The sequence below is a fragment of the Podarcis melisellensis genome (assembly GCF_964234715.1).
Source record: "Podarcis melisellensis genome assembly, chromosome: 2".
In the NCBI taxonomy this organism is placed as follows: domain Eukaryota; kingdom Metazoa; phylum Chordata; class Lepidosauria; order Squamata; family Lacertidae; genus Podarcis; species Podarcis melisellensis.
Window position 1 is genome coordinate 74096197 of NC_138529.1, and position 16721 is coordinate 74112917.

At 43.1% G+C, this 16721-nt stretch overlaps 1 protein-coding gene and 1 long non-coding RNA gene across 3 annotated transcripts in view; one reads left to right on the top strand and one right to left on the bottom strand.

Moving 5' to 3' along the window:
- LOC309364291 (store-operated calcium entry regulator STIMATE-like) overlaps positions 1-16721 on the bottom strand; it is a 36093-nt gene that overhangs the window by 5833 nt on the left and 13539 nt on the right. For both annotated transcript variants that reach the window (XM_081901244.1, XM_081901243.1), the window contains exons 2-5: positions 12511-12559; positions 10650-10745; positions 9347-9468; positions 578-690 (exon numbers count right to left, since the gene is read on the bottom strand). In XM_081901244.1, the coding sequence (XP_081757370.1) occupies positions 578-690; positions 9347-9468; positions 10650-10745; positions 12511-12559 (380 nt within the window). The remainder of the gene's footprint in view (positions 1-577; positions 691-9346; positions 9469-10649; positions 10746-12510; positions 12560-16721) is intronic.
- LOC309364314 lies at positions 699-1700 on the top strand. The gene is made up of 2 exons (XR_014165819.1): positions 699-1476; positions 1573-1700. It is a non-coding gene; the product is annotated as an uncharacterized lncRNA (long non-coding RNA).

Genomic DNA, 16721 nt, shown 5'->3' on the forward strand with positions numbered 1-16721 from the left:
GTCAGCCTCATGAAAGCAGAATTCAGAAAAAGGATAAAACTGGAAAAAGAGGGGTGGTGGAAACTGTATGTAGTTGCAGAACACATAGGCATGTCACCTGCTTCTAGATTACCAAGTGATCTATTGATTTTTCAGCACTTTAATATTTAGATGCTTGGCACTGCCCTAGAGTCTATGATAAGATCCTACTCTCTATTTGGGAGTCTACCATCACATATACAGATTTTAGCCGACAATGTCATACCCAGAGAATTCCCATTGAAGTCAACGGACTTAAGCCTGCCATTGATTTCAAATAGTCTACTCAGAATACGACTTAGTTGAAAGAACCCAAGATAATAAAGTGTAACTGAAGCATCTACTCAGCAGGGCAGAAGGAAGGTTTTTGAATAAATGGTTATTCATACCCTACAAATGCAATATGGTATCTTACTATTAAGGCTTAGCCACCACAAATATTTTCATTAGGTCAGTTGTTAGCACTGGACTAGTCTCATTGAATTAAATTAAAGCACTGGTTACTATATGGTCTGTCTAACTATCTATCTATTAAACATATGTATATCAAGACTCAAACCTCTTTCCACTGAGGTATTAGGAGAACTATGATGATGATGGTTTTCTCAAACATCATGATGACTATGTACAATGCACACTGGCCCACCCAAGCACTGCACTGAAGGGGGTCACCTACAAAACAAAACACAAATGGTTAGCAAGCAAGCAAGCTTAAATCGCATCTGAGTAGCTAGGAAGACACTAAGAAATCTTGATTCTTGGTTGTCCCTTATTTGGAAACAAAACTGTTTAATCTCATTCTAAGGCAGATTTACACGATTTCGAAAGTTGAAACTGAACACACACAAAGGTGGAAGCATTCATTTCTCATGTGCCCCGAGGGCTCCTCTAATATTCTGTGTTTACAAAATGAACCTACCCCTAAACAAAACCCCACCACCTTTTATTTTGTGTCGTGTGTGGCAAATGGCTGCATCTTCTAATCAAAACTTAAAATGTTATATATACACTGTCTCTGGACTGAGCAAACGAAAAACGAAAACTAACCTCCTGTAATAGTGAGTAACCACTGTTACAAAACACCAAACAGCTAACTGCAATAGCACTTATAACATTTTTTTGAAAAAAGACTCTTCCCGTTGTCTGTGCCTTCTTACAACACATGCATGTTCAGCCTAATCCTGAAACCTTTCACCAAATCATCAAGGGTGCTGCCCATTCCTTCAAAGTTGTTAGCAAAAATACTGAAAGGTAATGGACCCTTCACTAAACTTCTGCAAAATGTCACTAGGTAGCTTTTCACAGTTTAGTGCCCATACAAATGAGTCACTATTCTTCCTGTATGGAGGTCAAATCCGGGATTCGCAGCCATGACTTCAAAAAAGAAGGCTTATAAGAAATGAGGAGACTAGTTAAAAGAAAGTTCAAAAGAGTCAAAGCTCTCTAGAATACTTGAAGGTTATTCAAATCCATAATAACATAGCTGTCAACTTTCCCCCCTTTTAAGGGAAATTCCATTATTCCAATAGGATTCCTCGCAAGAAAAGGGAAAAGTTGACAGCTATGCATAATAATTGAAGCTCAGCTGCAATGTATGCCCTAGATGTGGAAAGTGCCATCAAGCTCAGGAAGACACCAGCATAGTGAATGAGCAGTGTCAAATATACCAGAGGGCATTCCCCCAGAAAAATGGAAGCCTTGACGCAATGAGAAGAAAAAGGAATGCAAGAAGAAATGCTATCAAACAAAAAATGGGAAAGAAGGAAAAAATGGAAAGAAGAAGAGATACTCATCAAGGAAATTTGGCAGAACAAATTGATATAATACATAGAAATAGTAACTATGACTGATAAACTAAGGAATAAGGATGAGTTTAAGGTCAGTATAGTTAAAGCTATGGTTTTCCCAGTAGTGATGTATGGAAGTGAGAGCTGGATCATAAAGAAGGCTGATCGCCAAAGAATGGATGCTTTTGAATTATAGTGCTGGAGGAGACTCTTGAGAGTCCCATGGACTGCAAGAAGATTAAACCGATCCATTCTTAAGGAAATCAGCCCTGAGTGCTCACTGGAAGGACAGATCCTGAAGCTGAGGCTCCAATACTTTGGCCACCTCATGAGAAGAGAAGACTCCCTGGAAAAGACCCTCATGTTGGGAAAGATGGAGGGCACAAGGAGAAGGGGACGACAGAGGACGAGATGGTTGGACAGTGTTCTCGAAGCTACCAGCATGAGTTTGACCAAACTGCAGGAGGCAGTGGAAGACAGGAGTGCCTGGCGTGCTCTGGTGCATGGGGTCACGAAGAGTCAGACTCGATGAAATGACTAAATCAACGACAAAAGTAAGAGAATAGTGGAGGTGTTTTGAAGATTATCTTAGAGGGTACAATATACAATTTAACCTACAAGCAGGAGTTAACATATGAGCACCAGGTAACATCAAAAAGGAAGACCTGAAATGGTAATGGGTGAAACATCAAGATCAAGATTTCCCTAGAATGCCAGAGAGAGATGGGTTGGGAAGTGTTAGGAAAAGAGATAAGCGATGGATGCTGTACGATGTGTATATAAAAGCTGTTAAAATTGCATAAATAAAAGTGTGTTTTTTTCAAAAAAAGAAAAAAAATACTTGTGTTTTTTAGAAGCATATTACTAAAAAGCATTAAGAGCAATAATACTTTATCTAAATAAATACCAGAAGCAGGAAATCAGTTGGATGGCAGCTGGTCCACAAAACAATGAAGGTATGCTAAAGGTGTCATGGCCCTGATGTTCAAACTTCTGGGGACGAGGCCAAGGATTCCGAATGGCAGAGGACATTTACCTCAGGGCCAGCGCCTGCTTCCCCCAGTACTTCTCTGGCATGAGAAGGCAATACTGTCCTCTTCTGACATTAGTTTAGAAGCCTAGTGGAACCACAGCTGAGAAGGGTATATGAAGGTCTAAGCTTCATATATTAATTTAAATTAACAAAGCAGGACTGAACTGAGATGGTATCCACCCAAGAATTCTTCTTCTTTTTTAAGTGAAACGGCTAATCTTCTAACAAAAAATATTTTAACTTTTCTCCACAAGCGACTTCTATACCTGAAGACTTGAAGGTGGCCAGGGGAGGGGAGATCTTAGTATTTATAGGCCATACAGCAAATTGAACAAAATATTGCTGAAGAAGAATCAATATGGTTTTGCAAAGGTTAGGTCCTGTCTCACTAAACATATAGAGTTCTTTGAAAGTGTTGACAAGCATGTGGGTGGGGCTAAGGAACTCCATGCTAATCAAGTGGCTGATGCCACTCTGCAGATAGAGGCCAGAGGGGCTCAGCCGAGAAAAACCTCTGCCCAATCCAACTCCCCCAGCCCAGCGCCAAGGAGGTTCAGGGGTGGGGCTAAGCAGCCTGAGCCACTGGATCGCAAACAGGCCCCCTTGCTGCCACATGTCTATAGTGGGCCCAGTTGTTGCACCAACTCCAGGTTGCCACGGTGATCTGACTGTTCCCCCTTACTGCTCCGGCCGACATGCTTGGCAGGACTGTGATTGTAACAGGGATCCTGCGGCTCCATTATGCTCCATCGGACTGCCCCCTGAATCAAATGCCTTGTCTAAGTCCTTTCTATACCAACTAGGAGTTTTGGCAAAATAAGTGAACTAGACTAGGACATATTCAGTTTTAATTAACCCATATTAACTGCGACAAATTTTGCTCTGGGTATGCCCAAGCAGCTTCCTTATTTGTGTGGTTGTTTTCCCATGTACAGAAGACAAGCTTGTTAAGATTGACACTATTCACTCCTCTCTAGTCTACTAGGATCATATTAATTTCTCAAATATAGCTGCTGTACAACCCATCACATTCTCAATACTATTTACAATTATTTAGCTGAAGCCGCAATAGGATTCTTTGGAGTTTTTAATTATCTTACTGCTCTGGAGGGAAATGGACTACATAAAACAGGCTAGTACAAATGTGAGTTTTTTAAAAAAGCAAACAAACCCGGTAGAGTTGAGTCTTCCTGTTTACTCACATATGAGAATTGGATAAGAGGATGAAGCACTAGCTAAAATACGAGTTTTAAAAAGCTTCTGCACATGATCTGATTTGCTGTAATGGTTCTCAATAAGCAGTGTCAGCACAACTAGAATGCAGCTATTTCTTACGATATTTCCCTCTCTGCTTTCAAGTCAGTTTCATGGTATCTTCAAATACAGACTAACAGCTGAGCCTGAGAACGCTGCAATGGAAACTCGAATACCTTCAAACAGCTGTAATGTGGAATGGGCCCTGGTCATTTCCTTTTCTGGCATGGCTTTGAAAGACATGCACCAGATATTTTACTTGCTGGTCTTGATGTTTATAATCTTGTTTATAATCTTTTTTTATGTCAGTGCTATATAACACTTGAGCACTTAACGCTTCGAAGTCTGGAAATTTCTAATAAAGAGTGTTACTGAAGTAAATCCCATGCACCGCCAATTAAATATATAACTCTGTCTAGAGTTAATTACAGATTATTAATAAACATTTCAGCAATAAAAATTCAAGCCTCTTTCTCCAGTCCAGATTTTGAATTGGTATATTGGGAACCATCTCTCTTTGTTCAGTGGAATTTGAAATATACCCACAGCTCTCTTTATTTGCAGGTTAGCACCCCGGAACACATGCATTTTTAACATATCTTAATGCTTTAATTGTAACATTTAAAATATAAAACCTTTGTATAGGATTTCTCCCCCCCTCCCAATGCAGCATAGATCCCTTTTTCTATTGCGGTTCCCCACAGAGACACCGGAAGAGACAAACATTTCTATGTGGCTCCAAATACTCTCCTGATCAAGATCCTTCAGGTCCCTTTTTGGAGCATCTTGCCAGAAAAGATGTCAATCAGAAGGATATATAAGACACAGACCAACTCACTCCCAAACCCAATTCTCTTTTCCAATTGACACTCAATATTCTTAGTGGCTACTGGATGCAACTGAGCATACTCATTTCTCATGGGGCATTGAGGAATTCTGTGTATTCCTGCAAACCTTGAAATTCTCCCACACAAAGACAAGAATCCTTGATATATTTTCCTGGAGTCAACAAGACTCATGTTAAATTACATGCATGTACTGTCATGTATAAATTTATGGGTCCCTCCTGTCACCAATGTAGCAAATCTCATTCTTCCACAGTACCTTCACAATTCCTATACAGTGGACCCTCCGGATACAAACTTAATTCGTTCCGGGGGTCCTTAAGTACCCCAAAATGTCCACAACGTGAGGTGCCGCTTCTGCACACGGCACAATAGAGCACTTCTGTGCATGCAGTGAAACCCAGAAGTATACACTTCCAGGTTTGCTGTGTTCCCAACCCGAAAGTAACATTACCCAAGGGTCCACTGTATAGAACGGAGCAAAGTGTGAAGCAAGAAGAAGGGGCACACTTAAAGAACACACTAAACTGCCTTTCCTTAGCCTTTCCCTTCTTTTTCTTCACATGTACTAAAGACACATTTTGGCAACTTGCAAGTTACAAGGGATTCCAGCTTCCATTAAAAAAGAAGAAGCAAGTTTATGTATTTTGCTTTGGCAAAGCTCAGGCTTTCAAATGGTACTACAAATCCAAAATTGTGTTTTGTGGCCCCTTCCCTTCTGTTTACTCGCACTACAAGCCTGGTGGGAAGCGGGTTGGTGTTTTATCTGTTTTATATTGTATAGAGATCTTAGGATTTATCCAGGTGCTTGTGAAATAAAATTATTATTAATCAGTCAAGAGAAACTCATTATCTGTATATCAAATACTGGTTGAAAGCTATTCCACCATTTTCAGAGGAAATAAACAGCTTTACTTAAATATCATGGGAAGGGAACCAAAACTCGAGGGCTGTTTCTCTTCTACATTCTACACTGCATGTCTCCCTTACCGCAGGAATTCCCCCACCAGAGAAGTGTCCTGATAAACAGGTAGGGAAGCCAAAGCAGGAATTAGTTTCTCGAGGCTGGCGTCAGTATAGAAAACCCTCACTTATATGCCCAACTTCCTCATTACAGATACATACAAGTATGAATGGACCTGTGTACAAAAGATAAATGCAAAAGTCATTGTTGCACTGCTTATTCTCAGGTTAAAGTAGGAATAGTAGTAAGACTTTCAAACAAATAAAAGTATTTCCCTCCCCCAATAAACGTTTCAAGACTGGAACAGAAATTTAGTAGCCTCCGTTTTAGAATAGTTTAGCAGTTGCTGTACAAAATCCATTTTGCACAGCCCAAGTGTACCTTAATTGAATGACAGGAGGCCAAGAAGAAAAGACAACAACCGATAATCCGGCGGGTGCTGCCTTTCCATTCAAAGCATTGCTCAATTGCAAGCATTGCAAGGTCTGACCTGCTGGGAGCCTGAAGGCCCTGCCCTGCTTCTCTCCACCTGGCTTGGGGCGGGGCCTGACAGGCTCCATAAAGGACTGCTGCTGCTGCTGCTGGGCAGAGAGGGCTCTGTTTCTGTTTTTAAAAATTGCTTTTATTTTTTATCTATGTCATTTTATATTGTGATTTATATTAATGTTGTATTCTTAGTTTTAGATTTTATGATTTATGTGGAAATTGTTTTCCATTTGGTTGTGTACTTTTGGTTGTGTTTTATTTACTGCTTATGACTTCTGTTATGTTGGTAAATATGTCTTGTCATCTTGTAAGCCGCCTTGAGCATTGGTTTAACTATGGAAAGGCGGCATACAAATAAAATGATGATGATGAATGCAGACATAATGCGGCCACTCTTTTAAATAAGGTTAAGCGATTGGAAGAGGATTGCACACTTCCACCTCTTATGCTTATTACATGTAGATAGAAATCTCGTGTGATGGTGTTAACCAGTGTATAAGCGTTACATCTGCACCAACCCCTGGAGGATCAACTTCAAGTGTTAAGCTCTGTTTGAAAGCTGACTGATCAGTATTGAAGCAATGCTGCACCGTAGCTAAGGCTGACGAAATAAAGGAGAGCTGAATTTACATGGAAGAGAGTAGGAAGCTTGCAAGGCTACAGCCCAAGGGTGGACAATGTGATGCAAACTACACTTGCCATCATTCCTGACCACAGGTCAGAAAACGCACACATGCATTTTAGCAGTTTCTTGGTTCTCGCCTATTATGTTACTTTTGTTCTCTGTTGAAATAGTAGTGCCCATATGTAATATCAATCAAATGAGGCTGTGATAGAAATCCAAGTGCCAGCGTTTAGACTCAGACTTCCCTCACTCTCCCTGTGCAACTCAATCTGCCATATCACCAGCAGCTCCTCCTGCATATGTTGAGGTATCAATTCTCCTCCCAAGACACTATCAAATTAAATCCATAAAAAGACAGGCTTTTAATATGAGAACAGAGTTGTTGTCCTACTGAAGTAATATCAAGCTATCGCTAGGGATCAAGTGATACATCTAGGAAAGCGAATGAGCTCATAGGAGACAATCTGAAAATGCAAGAAAGGTCAGGGAGTGTTTCATTAGTTAATTCAGGGGGGAAAAGAATGCTCATTTTCCTCATCCTAAGCATGAATTAAACTACTCTCTTCCTTTAGTCTACTTCCCACCTGGCACTTTTGAAACAGAGGGAGCTGCTTTGCAGAGCAGTTTGTGATATTGCAAGAGATTTCTGCGCAGAGTCAGAAATCCCACTGGGCATGCCTAAAGTTCATCTCTGGAACTTGGCCAAAACTGCACTGCTGAACCTCAGTAATTCTGACTTATGATCTCATAGAATCATAGAGTTGGAAGAGACCACAAGGGCCATCGAGTCCAACCCCCTGCCAAGCAGGAAACACCATCAGAGCACTCCTGACATATGGTTGTCAAGCCTCTGCTTAAAGACCTCCAAAGAAGGAGACTCCACCACACTCCTTGGCAGCAAATTCCACTGTCGAGCAGCTCTTACTGTCAGGAAGTTCTTCCTAATGTTTAGGTGGAATCTTCTTTCTTGTAGTTTGGATCCATTGCTCCGAGTCCGCTTCTCTGGAGCAGCAGAAAACAACCTTTCTCCAAGGCATCCTAAACACTTTCAGGACTTAAGTGCAAAGACGTTTATTTCTGAATGTAATATGAGCGGGGAGCAAATCTCTTTGCAAGGAGGAAGAGTTATCCAATCTGGCATAATAGTGGAATTTTTTTTTTTTTTTTTGCATCTGGAGTCTCCCTGAATCCACTACCCAACCGAATGTAGTGGGGGAAGAAATGAATACTGGACTCAGGAAAATCTTAGACAAAGATAAACCCAGTAACTGTACAAAGCCATTTCACCTGGGGAGACAAGCACATCCGTGAGCTCAAGACTCCCTATTGGGTTAAGAATAGAAGGACTTGCCAGGATCCTCCTAGATGCAGGATGCTTTGAGGGTGGCTAGCAAGAAATTCAATTTAGACATGATTCAGCATTGAAATATTTCCACCAAGGCAGGGAGAGGCTACACATGAGCCTGTGATAGTGTTCTCTTTTTCTTTAGCCAATACGGGGAAGAATGGGGATGTGCTGGGTAGTTCTTCCCCGCCTGCAACACGGAGCCTGTTGTGTTTGTGGACGCTGCCTGTAGAATTTAGAATCTTGCGCATTTAGAGTTCTAAATTGTACAGGATGCTTTAACAGATACAGCAAGTCTCCTACTGCAGATGGGTATGGAGACGAGACAGAGGGGGAGAACCCGTGAATAGGGATTTACTGTGTATTATTCCAGGTCCAAATTATTATATATTTCATGCTCGTAACGTGAGTGGTGTTTTACAGAAACACAAGAGGATAGGTCTTTCAATCTAAAATTTGACATAGGAGACAAAGGAAGGGAAATGGATGCAGGGGAAAACAGAAGAAAAATATTTACTATTTCAATTACATTGTCTTAATGACACTAGGGACTGGGGGGGAAGGCTTCACACAGCAGGTGGGTTGTGAGCTGGTATCTGAAGGAAGTAAGGGAAGGGGTCATTAATGTTTATCTGATTCTGGGAGGTAGTTCCAATTGTAAGGGACAAAAAGTGGAGTCATCTGAGAGAGCAGAAGACTAAAGTCCTTATGCTGGAAAAAACCCCAGATCTGTTGCAGACCACAGCCATCATTCTCAGCCAGCTGATGTGCTGCTTTCTGATTGCGAAACATTACTGCTTTGTTAGGAGATTCACTCCAGCTTGCATCTTGGCAATGTATAGCGATCAAATATCTGCACCTTAGGAAAAGAAACATGCTATACAGTTGCCAGTGCTGATAGGTCAAATACATTAAAACTGCCCATATAGTAAGTTATTAAAGCAGCTCAGCCCCCAAAGAATTCCTTTCTAAGGCATAAATATCTTTACCATATTCACCAAAGCGAAGGGACTCCCACTGTTGCCATTCAACAATGCTGTTTACTGCCCGCACACCAGCGTAAATTAGCAGCATTCCCAAGGTGGCATCCAGCAGAAAGTTGATAAGGTACCTAAAGGGATAAGAAAAATACACAAAAGAAATAGGACATATCTGAGGCCTATGCAGCTGCCATAATCAAAATTCCAATCTATATGACTCTCAGCCATCACCACCACATAGATCTTTGCCTTTGACAGCGATGTCACCTATTCAAGATGCCTAGCAACTTAATCACACAGTAATTTTAAGATATGCTACTCTTCATTCTTCATTTTTAGTGGTCAAGTAGCAAGCATAGGTATGCAGGGACACACTCAAGGGCTAGTGCAGTACAATGGTTACCATGTTGGACTAGGACCAGGGCAATCCAGATTCAAATCTCTGCTTAGTCATTAGGCATGGTTGCCATCAATTTTGATTTTAACTCATTTTTATAATGTTTTATAATGTTGTACTGTTTTAGTGTTGTTAGCCGCCCTGAGCCCGGCTTCGGCTGGGGAGGGCGGGATATAAATAAATAAAATAAATAAAATTTATTATTATTATTATTATTATTATTATTATTATTATTATTATTATATGCTTGGTCCAGTCACTCATTTTGAGCTTTAGTCTTCCTCATAGAGCAGTTGCTAAGAAAAAAATATATGTGCATGTAGATGCTCAAATGCAAAAGCACAAGCAAAAAGTCAATAGAAATTCTGTTTGAAGTGGATTTTTTTGGTGTCTTTTTTTTAAAAAAAACATTATATGAATACATTACTGTAGAATGAGAGGCTAGATGGATTAAGACATTTGGATCGATCAACCTGGATGCATAAATTTGAGCTATTATTATACTAGAGCCCACCAGAGGTCACTATTGTCCTGGAAAACAATCAAGCTGTGACTGATTATCTCTATTTCCCAGCTTTTTGGACAGAATTGCTCCATCTGGAAGAATATTAGCGTTTCAGAGTTAGGGTTTATCATTTGAAGGGACTTGTGCACTGCAGGAAAGAAGTAGTTTGATGCTGTTCTGCACTATAAGGATGTTTATGAAGCATCTGACTTGCTGGCCTGACCAAGCAGGACCCTACCTCATTGATTTCTAACTTAGTTTGTTGGGCAGGGATCTAAATTTAAACTTTGTTGGAGCAATATTTCTACACCTTGTTGGCTATTATTCTAAAATAGCACGCAGGATGGTTCTATAAAATGTGGCGCACACACACACACACACACACACACACACACACACACACTACTTACAGTGAACAAGGGTCCTCTTCAGTAAGGTCTGATAAATACACATTGGCAAAGTGGATGAACAACATCCCTATGGCTTGTTTGGAAGTATCCAAAAACCTACAGGAAGTTAAAAAAGTGGTCATCACATGAAACACAGACCATACAGATCTCCTCATCTAAAACTGCAAGTTCTTAGAAAGGAAAGATACCAAGGGTGCACCACAATAAGTTTTGAAAATTTTATCCTGGAGGCGAGAGACCCTTTTCAGCTCAAATACTGCATTTCTTCATGGGGAACCTTCCAGGGGGTGGCATGCTAATAAGATGGGGTGGCGGCAAAAGTGGAGACTGGCAAGTTTGAGAACTACATCCCAGCAACACAAAAAGTCACAGGTTTCTCTAGAAATCCCCCCTTCCATCCTCCATCAAAGTGAAATAGTTACATATTCCAACAGGGGAAAGCTCTGGAGAGTATAGAGCAGAGCCAGTGAGGACCGGAAAGAGTCCTGGGGGGCTGCATTTTGCCTCAGCCATGAGAACCCCCATCACTTTTTTAATTTCCTGCATGCCTGGCAAAGTCCAGTCTACCAAATTCACAAGTATAACTTGACTGGGTGAGAGGGAATGAAGTGCAAGTGCTCTTCATTCATAAGGGTCATTAGCAGGCAAGTTTCATTTTTCATTAGACATTCCAATATATTCCTCTGTTTTCTAATCCCATGTGTCAAACTTAAATGAGCTGGATAGCGAAATTTCCTATCTAACAGATGCCCGGGTTCACTCAAAATTATGGAGCTAATGGGCTTATCCAGCCCCAATTTGCCTCCTTTCCACATCTTGTTTTCTCCAAACTCATGAGCACCACCACTGCCTCAAGCCGCCAGCTCTGCTCTTCTCTGCCAGTAAGCCTCGTTCCCATATACTGCACCTTTCCCCCCATTCCTGCCAGCTGAACTTCCCTTGTCACTTAAGTCTCTGCAGGCCAACACCCATTCCATACCTCTCTGGTTTGGCTACTGATACTGGATAACTGCAAAACACCTGCCAACTCTTGCCTGCCTGGATAGGACGGCCCGAGCAAAAATGTTTCTAGCAGGCACTGAAAAGTGTACACTCAGCAATCTGATGTCAATAGGCAGCGAGTTCCTAATCTGGGAGAGGCAGGAAGAAACAGCCAGTGCTAAATAAATCCTACTAAGGGCACTGACTTTCAAACTCAGAAGATTTGTCGGCAGTATGAGAAAGATGTCACGGGCAATTAAAATTGATGGGAGTATGCAGAAATGGTGGAATTTACCAGAAGAATAAGAAACCAAGAAGAGAGACTTTTTAAAAACAGAATGGGGAAAATTTATTGACTATCAGGAAGATGTAAACAACTTAAAACATCAGCAGAATAAAAACGTGCTCTAAGAAATAAGGGAAAGGGAATACAAAGGGGAAATCAGTGAATAGGCGTGAGCTGGATATACAGTAACAAAAAGATATACACTACGTAACCACAGAAAGGCGGGGAGGGGAAGTCGAGGGAAATGCAGATTGATGTACTTTGTTCTAGCGAACAGGTTTTAAATTTAAATTGATTTAAATTTCAAAATGACCTGCTGCTCCTGCAGTTTGATATTATTTGCCCCAGCTTTGCCTGGCACAGGAAGACCCTGTAATGCAACTACAATCTTCTTTTAAAAGGACACAGAATCGAGTGCAACATTCTCAGACATTCCTGCCTTGGTGTTCCTATAGACTGGAAAAAAACCAAAACGTAATCTGACGCACAGTAGTCAGGTTGCAACTGCCTGCCCTTTGTAATGCATCGCCCAAGGTCCATGAGCTGAACATCTAGGAAAGGTAAGGCACTCTAGGAACAATACAATGCACTTACCAAATTCTCCAAGGACGCCTTTCATGCTTTGGTTCTCTGAAGCGTTTCACTGAAAAGAGAATTGAAGATTATCAGTGGACTGGCAAAGCTGTACCAACCAAAGTCCTCCACCCTGTTCAGCTGAATCTGAATGCAAAGTTGCTCATGAATAGTAGGGTAGATTTCATACTCACATCTTATTAAATCTAGACCACTATATTCAAGAGCAAACTGCAATCGACCACTTTGAACACTCTTCGTAGATTGGCATCTACGTTCAGTTCCAAGGTTTCGTTGGTACTTATCCACTATATATTTTACCGTCTGGTAACATGCACCCCTTTCTTCTGCCCTCCCCTTTACATTAAAGACTTGACTCAAGCAACCCAGTAAATATGATAGCCTTCAAATCCAGAGTTGCTTAGTTCATTTAGGGCAGTGCAAAATTGCTGAACTAAGTCATTCCTGTTAAAAAAACAAACAAGGAAATACTTAGGTAATTTAAAACGACTGAACAATTTAAGGCCATTTGCCGAGAGAGAAATGGAAAGGTCACAATAAAAGCTAAAACAAAGGCAGTGTACTTATTGCTTGAAGTGGTGTGTTCATTTTATTGGGGACATGCGACCATTATGGTTATAGCTTGAAATAGTAGCATGAAAATGGGAGCAATGAACTCAACTTGGTTTTGCTGGGGAGACGGAAGCTTTGCCTTAATGCTATTTTCCACCAGCTTAGAAATACTGTCAGTTTATGTAAGCTTACCAAAATACAAGCTACAATTAGGCAACTATAACTCATGCTACAGTATTAACTTTTACAGTTAAAAAAGGTAATCTAGGTAATTCAGAGTCCTCATGCTCCTTACAACAGAAGGGAATTAAGGAAAGGATGAGGAATTTGTGCAGCCAGCTCTTTAAAACAAAAAAAGAGAATTGCAGGGGTGAATGGTTTCCTTGAGCTATATATAGAGATAAATACTGCAATTAAAAGCGGAAAGCGCCAGTAAACAATGATGAAAAGCCAACATGCAAGGAATTGCACAACAGCTTGACAGAATGCAAGGTTACACAGAAACAAAGGCAACACATCTCACTGCATAATTATACTTTGCCTCTTGTAACAGGCCAAAGGTGGGTATGGAAGCTGTATACCAAAGTGGTGACTTCAGAAATTGTTTGGACTACAACTCCTAGCATCCTTGATTATTGGCTAGCTTGCCTGGAGCTGGTGGGAATTAGGGTCCAACTTCACATGGAGGGCAGCAGGCCATAAAGGAAAACAACAAATTACACGTCTGTCAGGGAACTGACATCTAAAGCGCCGCAGGTGCAAAGGCTCCCTGAGGTTGAGAGAGCAGTAGCAGCGGAAGAGGGAACCAGTAGAGGGCGAGCAAGAACTCCAAGGGAAAGTGAGTCGGAGGGATGGCTCAGAGACGCTTCAAGCGAAACCAGTGGGGAGGTCTCAGGACCTCCTATAGGGACACCCACACCTCGACGGAAACTGTCACGCCGAGAGGCCAGACGACGTGTTTCCGTTAAGGAGCTTTTATGTTGGAAACGTTTCCGAAAGCAGCCACTTTCGGATTCTACTAGTGATTGACGCAGCCATGCTGGAGGGGCTCCGTCACAGGCAGAGGTTTGAAAACCTGATCAAACTCTGAGGGACTTGCATTTTACGCACAAGCAGCTCATCGTCCCATCACAGCAATCCGAAAGTCACCGAAAGCCAGCTTGTGCAGAGAGAAGCATCATGAGCAACCCAGCCGGAACCGGGGGTGCAGGAGCAGCTGGAGGGGGTCCAAGCCTGGAAGAAAGGTACAGAGCGTTGGAGATCCAGTTGGCGCTGCAAACGGCGAGGCTTGAGGAGAGGAGGGCTCAGGATGCAGAAAAGGGAAAGGAGAAAACCACCCCGCTCGCCAGAAAGGTACCAGGATTGGTGCAGAAATTCGGGGGGGATCCCAGGAACTATCATGCCTTTAGAACAGAGATGCAATACGCTCTAAACTTGCAGTTTGATGACTTCCCCGACGAGGAATCGCGAGTGGCGTATGTGATTGGCCATCTCGAATCCGGGGCGAAAGATTGGGTTAGACCCCTGATGGCAGCGAATAATGAGATCTTAAAGGACACGAGGAAGTTTTTTCGTGCCATGGACCTGATGTTTTCCAGCGATATTGAGCAGGGGGTGGTGCGAAGGCAGTTAATGGCTTGCCAGCAAGGAAGCAGATCTGTCCGTGAGTACTGGACTGAATTTACTATGCTGATTCATAAATTGGGGTGGGACCTATCGGCGGAGCCCATCCAAATGCTTTTCGAAGAGGGGCTTTCTTCAACCGTCAAAGATGAGCTTTCCCGGGGGCCCAGGGCGGAGTCTATGGACCAATTAACCAAATCTGCGCTGGCCATAGGAGCGCGCCAGGAGGCGAGGGCTTTGGAAAGGCGGGAAGGGAAAGGAGACCGTTGGAGGGAGTTCCGCATTCCAGACATTCCAGAGCCATCTTTCCCGCCGGCAGAGCCGATGGAAGTTGGAACAGCGCGGGCGCGCGCAGTTTCAAATCCCAGTGAAGGGCGGAAGAAGGAGGGAAAGAGCGCCAAGAGATGTTATCTCTGCCAACAGCCAGGGCACTTTGCCAGAGTCTGCCCACAAAGAAAGGAATGGCAAGGGATGGCAGGAGCTGTTGGGGGAAAGGAAGAGGAAAGCAAGGAGCAAGTAAAAGCCAACGCCTGGCTGCCACCGTCGGGGCACAGCAGCCAGGCCAAAGAGCAATGAAAGTGCCCATGCCAGAACCTCCCAGACCTGCTTTAGTGATAGAGGTGTTACTAGAACTGCCAAACGGACACCCACTAAAGGTCAAGGCGCTTTTGGATTCAGGCAGCTCCTGTAATTTCATGAGTAAGGAGTTTGCAGCTGAGCACCAGATACAGACCATCCCTTTAAGTAACCCCTTGCAGGTGACTACGATTGACGGCAGAGAGCTGTTGGGGGGAGAAGTTAGCCAACAGACTGTCCCGATGATAATGAGAGTGGCAAGGCACACCGAACAGATAGCGTTTAATGTGGCCATCCTGGGAGGAGCGCCCATCATTTTGGGGATGAGCTGGCTGGCGCTACACGATCCGCTAGTGGGCTGGCATCAGAGGGTGGTCTCCTTTGGGTCAGCGCATTGCCTAGAACACTGCAAGGAGGGGAAGGTCTCGGGAGGAGACAGAGTCACCCTAGCGGGGATGGAAGTGATGGGCAAAGGGAAGGTGCCCCCGCAATACGCAGATCTGAGCAACGTATTCAGCGAAAGGGAAGCAGACAAACTGCCACCGCATAGACCCTTTGACTGTCAAATCAACCTACTCCCAGGGGCCCAACTCCCAGTAGGCAAGCTGTACGCCATGTCAGACAGGGAGATGCAGGAGCTGAGGGAGTTCATTGACAAAAACTTGAAGCGAGGTTTCATCAGAGAGTCCCGAGCGGTGGGGGGCAGCCCAGTGTTTTTTGTGGACAAAAAGAACACAGACAAACCGAGACTGGTGTGTGACTTCAGGGCCCTCAATGCAGTGTCGGAGCCCCTGGCTTTCCCTATGCCCCGAATTGACGACATTTTGACCAGAGTAAGGAAGGGAAAGATTTTTACAAAACTGGACCTGCGGGGGGCGTACAATCTGATACGCATAAGGAAGGGAGATGAATGGAAGACCACCATGTTTACCCCTTTGGGAGCCTTTGAATACCTCGTTATGCCCTTCGGTCTACAAGGGGGCTCCGCCTGTTTTCAAGCTTTTATAAACCACGTTCTGGGACCTTTGCTCTACAAGAACTGTGTGGCCTTTTTAGACGACGTGTTGGTGTATTCGGAAGATGAGGAACAGCATGTGAGGGACGTTCGAGAAGTGTTGGGCAGGCTGCAAGCCAACCAGCTGTGGGTGAAACTGGAGAAGTGCCAGTTTCATACCAAGGAGGTGGAATTCCTGGGGTACCGCTTGTCAGACAAGGGATTGGCCATGGATCCAGGCAAGGTTCAAGCGGTACTGGAATGGAAGACACCGAAGACCAAGAAGGACGTGCAAAGATTCTTGGGGTTTGGGAACTTTTATCGGAAGTTCATCAAGAACTTTGCCCACTTGACGGCGCCCATCACCGACTGCCTCAGCAGCAAGAAGAAATTTGTTTGGACGGTGGAGGCGGATCGAGCCTTTGAAGAACTGAAAAGGGCTTTCGCCTCGGAAGAACAACTTCTG